Source organism: Octopus bimaculoides, chromosome 4 (assembly GCF_046866305.1).
Source record: "Octopus bimaculoides isolate indiv1 chromosome 4, ASM4686630v1, whole genome shotgun sequence".
In the NCBI taxonomy this organism is placed as follows: Eukaryota; Metazoa; Mollusca; class Cephalopoda; order Octopoda; family Octopodidae; genus Octopus; species Octopus bimaculoides.
The window spans coordinates 99,283,788-99,300,619 of record NC_142931.1 but is presented as its reverse complement, the minus strand read 5'-3'; the positions used below and the strand labels follow the sequence as shown (position 1 = coordinate 99,300,619).

Below are 16,832 nucleotides of genomic sequence, written 5' to 3'. Positions count from 1 at the left end.
AAAACTATGACAGTATGACTGTTTAGACCCGCAAAAGTAATAATAAGGATGATGATGATGATGATGATGTTAACAGACATGGAAATTGAAGAAATATAAAGGAAAATAGAAAACAGTGATAAAATTTTACCAGCAGATAACGTACCTAGAGAGTACAGAGAAAGAAATGGTGGCAGTGAAGACGTAGGGCAGGGTGTAAATGTAAATGCAGTCAGCAAATGAAACAGAAGTAATGGGAAGAGCTATATCACAAGAATACGATGATTATTAATAAGACATGGCGAGGATGACGTGCCGATATATTAGACGACCGGGATCAACCCCACCACTCCCAGTTTTTGATCGGCGCAAGCTAGAAGCTGAAACCGAAAGGATAGATTCTGTCTAGACGGCAAATATAACTGAAACCAAGACTATTTAGGCTGCAACTAGAGTTAGATAAAAAAAAAAGAGAGAGAGAGAGAGAGAACAAACAGAAACGTAAAGAGCCATACTGGCGTTTTGTGAGGACTTATGAGAAACAAAGCTAAAAAGACATTTAGGACAAATTGATAAACCGAGAAGAGGGGAATTGCAGAATGAAAACATAAGAATAAAACTGGAAGGAACATGTGGAATAAGAGATAAAGGGTATGATATGATGTTGGCAGAACTGAGGCAAAGAGTAGTAGCAATCAAGGCAAAACTGGAAAGGTATGACAGCAGAACAGAGTAGTTAAGGCAGAACAGATTGTTTGAAGGCAATCAGACAAACAAAAAAACAAACAAAAAAACCAAAAAAAAAAACCGTTTCAGAAACTAGATGGGCAATTACACGTAACATTGATATCAGATGCAGACAAAAGCAGGGCAGTCTGGGGAGGGATCTGGGACCAAATTGTAATGCATAATGATGAAGTGGAGTGGCTGCACGAAATCCAAGATAAGTTAAGAAATATAGAAGGCCAAGGTAACATAAAAATAATTAGAGGAATGATAAAAAAAAAACAGCTAAGGAAAATCCCAAATTGAAAGATACCACGACCGGATGGAGTCAAAGTATTGGATGAAGAAGCTGAGAGGGCTCCATGGAAGGATAGTGCAACGTCTAGATGAGTGCTTGTAGGAAGGCGCAGTACCCAGATCTGCCAAGGATCCTGAAAGGGTAATATTGTATTCAACTTTCGACCAATAACGTGTCTTCTGCTAATGTGGAAACTATTGACCGGTACTTTGGCCGGTGAATTTGTAGATATTTAGAAAAACGTAAACTGCGCTACCTATTGAATAGAAAAGGTGCAGAAAGAGGAGCGGGGGGACGAAAGATCAGTTGTTAATTGATAATCTAATTATCAGAAACTGCAAGCGAGGTCACACAAACCTGAGCATGGCATGGACTGATTATCGTAAAGCCTAAGATATTATACCACACTCTTGGATGATGACATGAACCATGGAAATGTATGGTTTAACAGAAAATATGAGAAGCCTTATATGGAACAATATGAAATATTTGAGAACTGAATTGACAGCAGGAAATCAAGAGAGGAATCTTTCAGGAGAACAGTGTATCCCCACTGATCTTTCTGCTGGGAATGATACCCTTGAGTGAAATACTGCACAAGAAAAAGTTGGGGTATGATTTGGGAAGCGGCAAGGGAAAACTGAACCACCTGCTATTCATGGATAACTTGAAGGTGTTCAGAAAAAGTGAGGCAAAACTGGACAGTCTAGTCCAGTCTGTGCGGATTTTCGAATGATATTATGGAGTTTGGACTCTCCAAATGTGCGACGATGGTGATGAGACGAGGAAAGCTTGTCAGGACAGAAAGCATATGTATGCCAAGTGGTGAAATGATGAAGGCAATTGAATCTGAATCTGGATATAAATACCTGGGAATATATGAGACAGATGAAATTAAACACAGCGATATGAAAGAAAAGACAAAGAAGAAGTATCTGAGGTGAATGAGAAAAATATTGGTTCCAAAGCTGAATGCCAGAAACATAATTTCGGCAATAAACTCGCGCGCAGTAGCAACAGTTCGGTATGGCGCTGGAATTCTGAACTGGATAGAGAAGGGGATAAAGGAGTTGGACAGGAAGACAAGAAAGCTTCTAACGATGCAAGGAGCCCATCATCCACGGGCAGACACTGATCACCTATACATGAACCGAGAAAATGGTGGAAGGAGACTGATAAGTATGGAAGACTGCGTATGTATCGAACTCGGGAGCTTACTGAGATACCTATTCCAAAGTAAGGAAACCTTGATAGTGTCAGTTAGGAATGAGGGAGTACTGAAAACAGAAAAATAGAGCAAAACAAAGTAAGAAATACAAGAAGGACATGAAGAAGCGTTATACAACAAAAAACTACACAATCAATTCCATGTAGCCACAACAGAAGTTGCTGGAAAACATAGGTGGGACTGGCTGAAGAAAGGAGCACTGAAGAAAGAGACTGAGAGCACAATTAATGGCAGCGCAAGACCAAGCTTTGGCCACAAATTGGATGCTCAACCTGAGGAATGAGTAAGTGTCTTCACTGTGCCACAGCTGTAGGAGAGTGGGCTAAATCATTGCCCGTATCGTGAAGGAATGTCCTAGAGTTCCTCAAAACCATTACAAGTTGTGGCGACACGACGAGGTAGCAAAAGTGCTACATTGGAAACTGCGAAAAGTGGGCTCTATAGAGAAACAAGACGTGATATGAGCACAAACCGCAGAAAGTGGCGGAGTCGGAGACGTGCAAGTTCCAAACAGATCAGGTGCCAGAGCGTAACAAACCGGACCTAGTGGTAGGCAAGGTACGAAATAGCCTGGCTGTGAAAAATGAAGGTGAAGACAGTGCTAATTATTGTTGGGTCCTTTGGGACAGTATCAGAGGGTATCAAGAGGAATATAAGGGAAATCGGAATAGAGTGGCCAGAAGAACTGTTACGAAAGGTTTGTCTCCTTGGCACGGCCAGAATAATCGGAAAAGTATTAGATAGTTGAATAAAACAGATAGCATGGTACCGTAAGCTCAAGCAGCAAGCCAGCAAAGCATGCAAGACACCAGGAGTTCCAACAAAACCTGAGTTAACAACAAATAATAATCCTTTCTACTTTAGGCACAAGGCCTGAAATTTGGGAGAGGGGGATAGCCGATTACATCGACCCCAGTGTTTCAGTGGTACTTAATTTATTGACCCCGAAAGGATGAAAGGCAAAGTTGACCTCGGCGGAATTTGAGCTCACAACGTAGCGGCAGACGAAATGCCACTAAGCATTTTATCCCGGCGTGCTAACGTTTATAACAACTTACCGTAATAATAATAATAATAATAATAATAATAATAATAATAATAATAATAATAATAATAATAATAACAACAACAACAACAATGATTTCTTTTATTTGCCACTAGGGCGAAGGATGAGGGGGGACAAAACAAAGACAGACATAAAGTGTGAGGGTTTACATATAGAATGATAAAATAAAATGTATACACGGCATACATTAGAAGAAGGGAAGTATACATAGTATATGACACTAGAAAAAATGATTGTGATGGGATCCCCCTGATATAGGAAGACCTCTAGGGATAATCAAGGAATCCCATCATCCAAGATCACCCTGAATACCAAAGACGAGAGCCCTCTCCAACTTCTTTGGCCACCAATCTTTCTTAGCCAGGACTGGGCAACCAGAGACAATATGATTTATTGTTTCTTCCCCATCATCACATATTCTGCAGTTACTTGTATTATTATTATTATTATTATTATTATTATTATTATTATTATTATTATTATTATTATTATTTTATGTTTGACTTTATTATTATTATTATTATTATTATTATTACTATTATTATTATTATTATTATGGCTGTTAGCCTGTGAAGTCATATATTTAGGTACTACCTTCACCGCCATTCACATCTAGGACCACCAACCTAACGTCCAAGTCCGAGAAGATTGCCCTTACTTTGAGACCTAAAGATTTTCAGAACAACACTTCCACACCGACGCCCGCTCCCGACAGACCACAGGATGAGAATATCTCGTAGGCTTCGAAAATGGTTGCGAGAACATGTTTCCTGGAAATTCTCCTATCACTTATCGCTATCACATCTAAATTTAGAGACCTGAGATCGTTGAGCAGGTGACCCTGCTTCCAAGCCGAACCCAGGCCCCGAACATTTATACAGCCAACTCTAAGTATAGTCAATTAACTTAGAGGAAAGAAAATGGAATTACGTACTTTGGTCTCCAGGGATGACTACGGATACAGTCTTCTATTTGGTCGAGGGGTTAGCGGGGAAGGGTTTTTCTCGTAAGTTTTTTTTTTGGGGGGGGGGGGTACTTACTAAGCTCTCCAATGTCCTGGGACGAATTTCTCTTTCAAATCAAGATACATATCCGTATCTGTTTAGATTAACATCCTGTCCGGTGGAGTTTTCAGGAGGAGTTCCCCAAAACCTTCTCTGTTTTTTGTTAACTACTTCCTCAATCAATTCAATGCTGCTCTGCTGAACAACAATGAAATTGATGAAAGAGGCATGTACCCGAGAGTGTGACTGCTGGTCATTTTGTTTTTCGGGTGTTTCTTCTTGTTATCGTTTTTTATGTGATTGTGAATGTGTTTGTAAAATGGGTTGTCTTGTGATGAAGATGTTGATGTTTGCGTTGATTTGTCTTTAAATCGGTATTGTGATAGGGCCTTCAGTTTGGGCCGTCTCTGTTTTGGTTCATGTTCAGTTTTCTCTTATCTCCGACAAAAGCCTTTTGGTACGAAATCAATGAGGACTTTGCTTTTGCGAGACCTGAGTCAGAGGAAGGTGGCAGATGTGAGGTAATAGTTTTTCACCCACATTGAGGAGTTGGTAGCAACGGTGGAGATCTTCGTGTGTGCTTTCTCCACCGCGGGGCGAAAAGCTTTGAGGTGGTTTGTATTCCGCCGCCCCCACAAAACGCTTCTGTTTTTTCCTTCTATAGAAACTGGCATCTGTTCGCATTCTCTAAAATAGTAAAGATCGGGAATGTGATTTATTTCTTCTGGAGAAACTAGTATCTGAAATTTCATAAGAATTCCAGTCCTGTTGAGTTGTGAGGTGGACATCACCTCCACAATCTCCCCATGCTCTTCCAGAATGGCTAAAACCCTCGCCGGATCACGGTGACGCGGCACGTTCTTGATGCGAATTCGAGTCAACCTTTTACCCATATAATGGGGAATCGTTACAAAAGCCCGGGACGTGCATGTTATAGTAGCCATTCTTCTGGATTCTTGCTCACTGCTGCATATAGCAGTGACCATCTCATATTGTTTATCTTTCTGTATGTGTAGCACTGAGGGCCACACATCTTCAAGGAATTTTTCAATTTCTGCCGAAGTAGGAAATTTAAGTTTCCTCTCTTTATGCGAAATACAGGTAACTCGAATGTGGAGCCTAAAAACAGAAACAACTCCTATAATAGTAGGCGCATTACGTATGATAAAAAAAAACATTCAGAAAAATACGCAACAAAAATACCAGGACTTACAAGTATATATATGTATATAACATAGAAAATAGCCCTATTAGGCGCCGCATACATCCTACGCAAAACACTTTCAATACAGTGAAAATGAGAACATCACAACAGACCACAGCATAACCAAGGCACAGTGAAAGCACGTGATACAAATCAGACAGAATACTACTACTACTACTACTACTACTACTACTACTACTACTAATAATAATAATAATAATAATAATAGTAGTAGTAGTAGTAGTAGTAGTAGTAGTAGTAGTAGTAGTAGTAGTAATTATAATGATAATAATAATAATAATAATAATAATTATTATTATTATTATAATTATTATAATTATTATTATTATTATTATTATTATTATTATTATTATTATTATTATTATAATCCTTCTTCTTCTTCTTCTTCTTCTTCTTCTTCTTCTTCTTCTTCTTCTTCTTCTTCTTCTTCTTATTTATAGGATTGAGATAACTCTCCCAGAAGATATAGAAGCAAAAATAGAAGAGTGCCATTGTTATCAAGTGAACGATATTTCGACATCTCGTGTATCTTCCACAGGTTCAAAAAATAAACTTGTCAATCTACTTCATTTTGGTCAATATTTATAGGACTGAAGTAACTCCTCCAGAAGATATAGAAGTCTATTTTTTGAACCTGTGGAAGACACACGAGATGTCGAAATATCGTTCACTTGATAACAATGGCACTCTTCTATTTTTGCTTCTATATCTTCTGGAGGAGTTACCTCAGTCCTATAAATTTTAACCAAAATGAAGTAGATTGACAAGTTTATTTTTTGAACCTGTGGAAGATACACAAGATGTCGAAATATCGTTCATTTGATAATAATGGTACTCTTCTATTATTATTATTATTATTATTATTATTATTATTATTATTTTATGTTTGACTTTTGTTTTGCATTTGTACAAGTTGGATCCAAGTCTCACCCAGAAACCTCAAGAGACAACAAGTTAGAAGTTCATGTAGGTGTTATCCCTAGGGTACCATATATTTGGATTTGTACAGTTTTGTTCAAGTGAATGTTTAAGAAACCATAAGAAAATTATGTGTTTGCTTTAAAATTTGAGATCACATAGACAGTATTTTACGTAGGATATGGGCAGTTCCCATGAGCACTATCTTTTGAACTTCAGCCATTTTGGGGTTTCCTGGAATCTGATCTAGGTAGTAATCAGCCCGTTTCGCTGTCATTCCCAGGGCACCTATGACAATAGGTATTGTTTTAGTCTTCAGGTTCCACATTTTGCTAATTTCTATTTCAAGATCTTTATATTTGCTCAGTTTTTGGTAGGTCTTGACAGATACGTTTATATCGATTGGGACAGTCATATCAATGAGGAGGCATGATTTTTGTCTGAAGTCTTTCAGTATGATGTCTGGCCTATTTGCGTCTATCTTTCTGTCAGTTTGAATGGTGAAGTTCCAGAGGAGTGCAATGTGATCATTTTCAAGTACTGGGGGTGGTTTGTGTTCCCACCAGTTTTTATCATGGGGCAAGTCCAGGTTTTTGCATATTACCCAGTGAATATATTGTGCAGCTCTATCATGCCTGTTGAGATACTCTGTAGGCGCAAGCAGACTGCACATGGAGACAACATGATCGATGGTCTCATTTTGTTGTTGGCATATACGACATAATGGGGAGCTGCCGTTCTTTAATATGTTGGCCTGGTAGTTCTTTGTAGGTAGGCATTGATCTTGGGCTGCTATGATAAACCCCTCTGTTTCTGATTTCAAGCCAGAGGCCATTAACCATTGGTGGGTAAGGGCTTTGTCAATATCTGCATTATTCGCTCTCTTTGGGTATTTGCCATTGAGAGGTTTTCCATGCCATTTTTCAGTCATAATAGCTAAGGCAGCAATTTTAGCACGGGTTTTCAAGCGCTTAGCTTTTTCTGCAGGTGTTTCTAGTTCGTCTAATTCTTGAATTTGTTGCAATTGGAATTCACTTAGATATTCCTTTGCCTGTTTTGTTACTGAGTAAGATGCTTTCTTGCTTTCATATTTTAAGACAAGTTTTAGCATCCAGTCCTCAGAGTTTTTCAGATAGGTGTCTAGGCCAATTGTGGCTACCTTCATTGATAATGCCAGCTGTAAAAGTCCTCGGCCTCCTTCTTTTCTTGGCAGATAAAGACGTTCTATATCTGCCTTAGGGTGGTGCATTCTATGCATTGTCAACAGTTTTCGTATTTTTCTGTCAACATTACATATTTCAGTAATTGACCAGTTAACGATGTTGAAACTGTAAGTCACGACTGGTATGGCTAGAGCATTGATCGCTTCGATCCTGTTTCTCGCGTTCAGCTCTGTCTTCAGTATTGCTCTCACCCTGCGATAACATTCTCTTCTGATCCTTTCCCTCATCACTGAGTGCTTGATATTGTCCTCTTCAATTACCCCTAGGTATTTGTAGCTCTCTGCTGGTTCTAACTCTTTTATGACATTTTGCTGGTCAAGGTTCACATTAGATGTATTTGTCATTTTTCCTTTGATAAAGGTAGCTTTTGCACATTTATCAAGGCCAAATTGCATCCTGATGTCATCACTGAATTGTTTAACAATCGCTAGTAGGCCTTTGAGTTGTTGGTCATTTTTTGCAAAGAGCTTTAAATCATCCATGTAAATGAGATGATTTATATTTTTATCAAATATTTTATAACCATACTGTGCATCATTGAGCAATTTTGAGAGCGGTATTAGGGCTAGACAGAAGAGGAGTGGTGATAGTGAGTCACCCTGGAAAATGCCACATGAAATTCTTACATCTCTAGCATTTAGAGATTCATTGTCATTGTTCAACATCAGTGTGGTTCTCCATGATCTCATACTTACAGATAAAAAGTTTCGCAGAGTAGGAGCTATTTTATACATTTCCAGACATTTCCTAATCCAGCTATGTGGTAGGCTATCAAAGGCCTTTTTATAGTCTATCCAGGCTATTGACAAGTTTTTGTGTCGTTTGTGACAATCTTCTAAGATCATCTTATTGATGAGTAGATGATCTTTACAACCATAAGATCCACGTTTACATACCTTTTGCTCATTAGGGAATATGCTACTTTCTATTAAAAAACTATAGGTGTACTCGGTTAGGACAGATGTTAGCGTCTTATACATTGTTGTTAAGCAGGTTATGGGTCGATAATTTTTTGGTTCGTTTGTTTCCTCATTTTTTGGAAGCAGGAATGTTAAACCATTAACTAGCCAAGAGGGCATCAAACTAGGATTTTGCAAAACATCGTTGTAAAGTTTTGTTAGCAGTTCATGGCTTTCTGGGAAGGCATTCAACCAGAAGTTAGGAATTTTATCCTTTCCTGGAGACTTCCATTTGCTTGACCTCCTGAGAGCAGATCTTATATCTTCTACCTTGACCCCCTCCCACTTTTGCTCCTCTAAGGAGTCTAGGTCTGTAGATATTCTATCAATCCAAGGGGCCTTTTCATTGTGTGTTTTATCTTCTGCCCAGATTTTATTCCAAAATTCTTGCACTTCTTCTTTTGATGGGACAGACTTTATTGTTACTGGTGTTTTCCCTATCTTCCTGTAGAAATTTTTGGGGTTATTTTTGAACATGTTATTATCTCGGAAGAATCTAACACGCTTTTCATACCTTGCTATGCGGGCAGCTTTAGCACATACCTTTTGCTTGATGGTTTCTATGGTGGCATCAATGTCAACTATGGTTTTCATATTATATTTTTTCTTTAGTTTATGGGTCTTTGTAGGTTTGATACTCTTGTCAAATTTAAGGTTTTTCAAACATTCTATGTCAGATCTAAGCAGCTTAATCTGGTGTTGAATGCGTTCTTGCCAAGAAGGCTTTTTGTGGGAGTGTTGTCTTTTTCTAATCTTTTCACCACATAGAATCGTTGAGATTCTTGCGGATGCATAATACAGGTGGTTCAGATCTGTAATATCAACATCATTAGCTGAAATTATATCCTTAAGTGCAAGGCGGATTTTACCAATTATTTTCAGGTTTTGGTTAGAATTGCGAATTTTGGGGAGAGTGTCGCGTTCATTCATACTAGTTTCTTTAATTTTCAGCCATTCAATCATGATTTGATTTTTTAGATCATGTAGTTCTGTTGCGTCGATTTCTGTATGACTTCCTTCATCTATTTGATTTTCACCTGCATTAGTGTTTATGGTTGGTTCAGAGAGTATTTCACTTTGCCTATCAGTTACCTTAACTCTTTCAATCATTACTATATTTTCATCAGCCTTGGGCTGGTTTATAATTATTTCCTCTGTACTATCTTCTTTAGCTGCAGTTTCATTCTTTTTATCCTTTACTGCTTGCTTAATTTGGTCAATCTCTACTTCAGTTAGTAATTTTTTTTTCATAATGTTTCTTCTGACGTTGGCAAGTTTGTTACTGTCTATGTAGGATCTTACTTCAAGGTGTTTCTGTCTCCAGTTTAAGTAGGTTTGTACAGTATTAGATTTATCTGTAGGGAAATATATGGCATGGTAGAAGGCTGTAAGAACTTCTTTATTATCTTCCCTAGACCATTTTTCATTCCTTTTCTTTTGGTTATTTGATGACGAGCATGGATGGCCATCTGTTGGAATATTCCGGTTGTGGGGTACTTCCAGCTCCTGTGTGTCGGGAAGATTTGAACCAGTAGCAGATTTCTGGTCTCGGATCTGGTTCATTATCCGAGTAAGTGGTCCTTTATAACCCGGTCTATGACCATTTCGGTTTATATTTTGTTTTATTAACAGTGAGGCATAACAAGCTTCGACGTTGACGCTAGGGGACGGATCTGTCTGTTTAGGGTACATTTTTTGAGACAACACCGTCTCCGAGCTCTCGTGACGTAGCTTCTTCAGGCTAGCAGATCTATTTCGAGTAAGTGGCCCTTCGTGATTCGGTCGATGACCAATCTGGTTTGTGATCTGCCTTGTTATCATTGAGGCATGACGAGCTTTGGCGTTGACATTAGGGGATGGATTTGTCTGTTTAGGGTCAGTTTTTTGAGACGACACCGTCACCGAGTTCTCAGCATGTAAACATTGCTCGTAGCGTAGTTTTTTAAGGCTAGCAGATCGGTATTCATCTGTATTTTTTTTGTTGATAGATTTATCTCCGGGCATAGTGTATTTTTTTTGTGTGTGTGGCGTTTTAAACTTATGAATGGTTCACTGTCTGTGTTTGTTCACAAAATGAAAATAAATAAAGAAGAGAAAAAAAAAGTTTTGGTTTTGCTTCGTTTGTGATATGTGTTTTCGTATGCGTGAGTGTGTCCTGTGATTTTCACGTAGTTGTGTAAACATTAAGATGCATGTGTAATTCTATGGGTATCAAAACGTATATATCATTGTGTACACGTTCGAGTGTATGCGTAATTATTCAATATATGTACTTACTATTTTGTTCCATTTCTTTTTTATATAGTTTGTAAACTTTCCGGTGTTGGTTTTGCGTGTGTGATCGCACGTGTTTCATTGAGACATCGTGCATAGGAGGACCTGTGCTTTGTATTGCAGTGAAATTTCATTTTTAAGAATAAAAAAATTTTTTTTTTAAATTATCTTCGTTAAAAGACCGCTTCCTTCAAATCTTCCACCGGTTCTGTTGCCTAATTCCATCGATGTTATTGGATTAGATATGTTTTTGTATAGGGAGCCCGGTGTGGCACATCCATGTTGTTATTCAGCCCGGTGCTGCTCCTTATTATTATTATTATTATTATTATTATTATTATTATTATTATAAAAGGATTGACGTAACTCTACACAAAGGTAAACAGACAAGACGAAGAGCGCGATGCGATAGCAATAAATATGTTATTGGTTGAACGATATTTCGCCAGCAAGCCTGTCTTTGTCGAGTTCAAAATAGAAAGTGATAAAAATTCAAAATTATAGAAATCTAAATCTAGAGTATGAACGAGAGCAAACAGCGTCCGCACGTTGATGAAATGACATCATCAGTCAATTTTATAACAGGCGAAAAGAAAAAGACAGAAAAAAGACAAAGAAAAAGACAAAAAAAAATGAGGAAAGTAAAAAGAATACTTAATCAAACAGTTTTGTGTAAATTTGATGATATTCTCCTATCATTTTATTAATTCCTCCATGGCGTGATGTTAATAACCCGCAAGCGTTTTTCTTCTCATGCATTTTGACAAGTGAAAGTGAAGTAGATTCAGAATATTTTCTGAGAATATGCACTTTCAAGTCTTTTTCAAAATTGCAGCCGTTTGAAGCAAAATGTTCAGCAAGTTCTGTTTGAAATAGATATTGCCTGAGCCGCCTATTGTAGCTTTTAGACGGAATAAGAATATAAGAGAATTATTGACCTCTATTTCTGACTCCAAGAAAACTAACATTGGAGTATCTGCACGCTGTACCTTGAAAAAAAAACCCACAAGAGAGGTAAGCCCTGTTCATTGTGCAATAACATTAGTCAAGTGAATTCAATCAGGAATTATAACAGAAATCTTATGATTTATATTTGGTGTACGTGGTAGAATGCACGAAACACAGCTTGATTTACGTTGGTTGTACAACAGAACAATTAAACAAAAGAGTTAATGGGTACAGATATCAGACACAATGGCAGTAGTTCAACAGAACTTGCTGAACATTTTGCTTCTAACGCTGGAGATGAGTGGATTTCACTACAGTTGCCAATTGTGGAACACGACCGTCACTACATAAACCTGATGAGTGCGTAACGCACTAAAGTACTAGTTTATTTCAATATTATAAAATTGTAAAATTGCAAATAATAAAACGCGAAAATCAAACTTACTTGGAATTGAAATTATGTAACTCTTTCATTTCTTTCTCTATTCATAAATCCCATTTGGAACCTGAGAATATCATTTTTTAAAATATATTTCTAGGCCCTACCCCATACATACATACATACATACATACATACACACAGACACACACACACACACATTTATACATATATATATATACATTTATCACGTAATAGAAAATAAACCTAGCCTAAATAAAAGAACTAAAATAGAACACTAGCACCCCACCCCAAACACACACATACACACCACAACCTATGACAGAATAAGATCCCCATAAACTAATAATAATTTGAAGCTAATACAATAGACAGATTAATAAATGGAATCAAATTATTATATACATAAACAAAATATAATAAATTAACTTAAATTAAAACAAAAAAGAAAGAAATGAAAAGAAAGTAGATTAAAAAAACTGATAAAATGAATAAAAGTAAATTAGATGAACGTGAAAAAAACAGGGGATATTAATAATGCAGGTACTATACACAATCTCCCCCTACACACTTACTAGACATAGACACACACAGAGATTTACGCATGCGCAAATAAAGACATACAACAGGAATACAAAATGACAGATCGTTAGGAAGGAGCGACACAAAAAAGAAAGAAGAAAGAAGAAGCAAAGGACCACTGATGAGGTCACAGAAGTGTGACGAAAGAACTCTTGCTGAAATACAATTAATATGAAATAAAGCTGAAGCAAGTGAACACCAAATATACAGTGCGTGTGTTTTCATTGGCTAAACTGGCAACATGACCGTCCCCAAATACAACATTTTCGAAGTAAATTTTATATATATATATATATTTATATGTATATATATATATATTTATATATATATATATATATATATATATATATATATATATATATATATATATATATATATATATATATATATATATATATATAAACATAATTAAGGGATCAGCAAGCATTTGCTTTACCATATACCGAAGTTCAGAAATAACAGCTAAAAAAGCTGAGACTCCAACAGATAGCATTACTTGTAACTCATAAAGGCAAAAACAAGAAGAAAAAACAATGAAAACTAACCATATAAAGTTAATCATAGACGCGTTTCTGGATTATGAATGATAATATTCAATTTCCGTCATCGGTATGATATTCCAGTAGTACATTCGACTATGCTAGCGAGTATGAACGAGTGAACATCATGCCTCGACACAACCTGAAAGCATAACCGAACTTACCTCGGCCAGTAATTCCACTACTTCCTCCTTATGGTGAAGCAAATGCTTGCTGATCCCTTAATTATGTTTATAAATGTATGGGAACTTTTAAATAAGTTCTCCACCGATAATGGTGCTTACATACCGAAGGGCTTGGTAAAAATGATTAATTGTTGATTTATTAATAAATTAATAAATTGATAAATCTTTACTAATTTAATTTGTAATATATATATATATATATATATATATATATATATATATATATATATATATATATATATATATATATATATATATATATATCTTATAGTAAAAATAGGTACATAAGGGTGGAAAACCACCGGAATAATACCATATGTCCAATATATATGTATATATATATATGTAACGATAAGTATTATTTACCAATTGTAACAGGTTATAAGATGAACGATGAAGAGTGATCGAAATTTTTATAGAAATATTTATTTACCGTTACTCTAATAAATGCCATACCACGACGGGTAGGTTAGTGTAATAGTATAACAGTTTGTACGTAAAGCATGCAAGGTAAAAAAAGTTGATTTCGGCCTGTATATGTATGCACACTTTCTCATAGTAGTATATATAGATAAAGATAGGGTAATGTTACCGAGAAAAGGATGCGAGCTAGTGATAGCTATAGAGTCGAGGGAAGTTGTGTCTCATAGTTGGCTGGTTGTAAACTTCTATCTCCCTTTGGTCGTTTTGTCTTTAGGTGGCTGCCTGCTTGTGACTATATCTGTAGATGACTGTTCCCTAACTAATTGAGTTGTCACTAGTTACTTCGCTCTGTATCCCCAAGTGACTACTGACTGTTTGGCTTGGGGTCTCCTGTTTTTATAGCTATCTAGAAGGATAGATATATTACTGAGAACAATGGATTTAGCTGGTGGTCTTGTTATCTCTATTCTAGATTTTGATGGAGTAGAAGAGGTTAGAAAGGGTCAAATGGTGAAAACATTGTTCCGGCCCAGCCAAAGGCATCTGGAAAATATTAAACTGCTGTCAGATCACAACCATTGTTCCACCGTGGGAAAAGTTCTGACGCAGTGTTAATTTAAATTTGGGTATAGTGGATCGAATCCACTTCATGCCTGCAAAATTCACTACACACATATATATATATATATATATATATATATATATATATATATATAATTATCGCTAAGCTAACATGGCAGTCCAGGAAAATAGGACGAATGCTGCCATTTATTAGTTCCAAGAGGCCATCGCGTCTAGAGCATTCGTCCTATTTTCCTGGACTGCCATGTTAGCTTGGCGATAACTATTAATATCCAGTACCGCTGCCGTAGTCTCCTTTAGAGAGATTTAGAAATATTAATATTTCTATTTAATATATATATATATATATATATATATATATATATATATATATATATATATATATATATATATATATATATATATATATATATATATATACATACATTCACACACACACACACACACACACACACACACACACACACACATATACATGGAAACGCACACACACATCATAGCATATTACTAGCAACTAGTTCACTTAATTATCGATAAGGTAAGCAGTGTTTTTAATATTGTATTTATACCATCAAGAATATCTATTCAAACTTTGTGAAACCTCTAATTGTGTGGCTTTGTTGACATGGTCTCTGCGGAAAGGTTAGAGATATATGCGTGACTCTTGATAAGTGTTCACTCTTTCCAGGGAGATTATGTATCGGCATTTATTAATACTTGCCCAGTTGAGGCGAAAACATGTACTACTCTGATATATAGATTCACCTCATAGTACAGTTACATTATAAATGCAAGTATAATGAAATTAACGACCTGCTAGATAGTGTGAGTTTATTAAATGAAATAATTTTAATGTAATCTTTTTTACAGCTGGTGGTCACTTATGTGGCGAAGGAGTGGACCAGAGAAATATGAATGCTGCTGTCTCACCTGCTAAAGCACAATAATTCAGTGGAAATTAAACCAAATTGCTGTATATTTCATCTAAACCTAATGATGTCAAACAAAGAATTTGAAATATTATATAAATTATTTCAAAAGTGAAATTATGTAACTCTTTCATTTCTTTCTCTATTCATAAATCCCATTCGGAACCTGAGAATATCATTTTTTAAAATACATTTCTAGGCCTCCCCCACCCCATACATACATACATACATACATACATACATACATACATACATACATACATACATACACACATAAATACATACATGCATGCATGCATACATAAATGTATGTACGAGCGCGCGCGTGTGTGTATTAGTAAAGTTAAAAACTTCACAAAGTTTTATTTCAAGTTTCACGAAACCGGTCATCACACATAACTGAAATTTTATATATATATATATATATATATATATATATATACATATAATACTCATTTGGACTTATGTTCTTTTCTTTTATTTTTTTACTTGTTTCAGTCATTTGACTGGGGCCATGCTAGAGCAACGCCTTTAGTCGAACAGATCGACCCTAGGACTTATTCTTTGTAAACCTCCTTTACTTACACTCTCCTGTCTTACACACACCAACATCGGTTGTCAAGCGATGGTGGGGGGAGAGACGCACAAACATATACACACACATTCTTTCAGTTTCCGTCTACCAAATCCACTCACAATGTCTTGGTTGGCCCGAGGTTAACAGTTGAAGACACTTTCCCAAGGTGCCACGCAGTGGGACTGAACCCAGAACCATGTGGTTGGTAAGCAAGCTACTTACCGCACTGCCACTCCTGTTATTTAGATATGTCTAGTAGTATGCTGATTAAACCAATTTCACCGTCTAGGCTACCTCATATCATCCACAGGTACCATATTATTGTCACTGGATCTTCGTCAGGAATTCTGCAGTATTCGTTGAGCTTAAAATGAATGAGGGAAACGGAAAATGGATTTAGCAAGAATGTTTATTCAACAAGATTCTTGCTAAATCCATTTTCCGTTTGCCTCATTTATTATAAGCACACGCGCGCGCTCACTTACATATATAAATATAAATATATATATATATACAGGGTGATTCAAAAGTGACCATACACAGGAAAAAATAATTTTTTTTATAAGAAACAGTTAAATAATAAGAAAGCGACGTTTGAATCACCCTGTATATATATGATCCATATTCGCTTAATTGAAAAAAAAAAGAAGAAAATGGAGAGTTGAAAGTTAATAATTATTTATTAATAAAATGATACTTCATACTTCATGCAGCTGTTTCAATTGTGTGCATATAAGATAAATAACAAATTTATGGTTTAAATTTGC

At 36.3% G+C, this 16,832-nt stretch overlaps 1 protein-coding gene across 1 annotated transcript in view; it reads left to right on the top strand.

Annotated features, from left to right (window-relative positions):
* LOC128247611 (A disintegrin and metalloproteinase with thrombospondin motifs 7-like) overlaps nt 1-15,880 on the top strand; it is a 176,410-nt gene extending 160,530 nt beyond the window's left edge. Inside the window, exon 25 of the mRNA XM_089351091.1 lies at nt 15,430-15,880. Within this exon, the coding sequence (XP_089207217.1) occupies nt 15,430-15,506 (77 nt within the window). The 3' untranslated portion in view covers nt 15,507-15,880. The remainder of the gene's footprint in view (nt 1-15,429) is intronic.
* The last annotated feature ends 952 nt before the right edge of the window (nt 15,881-16,832 follow it).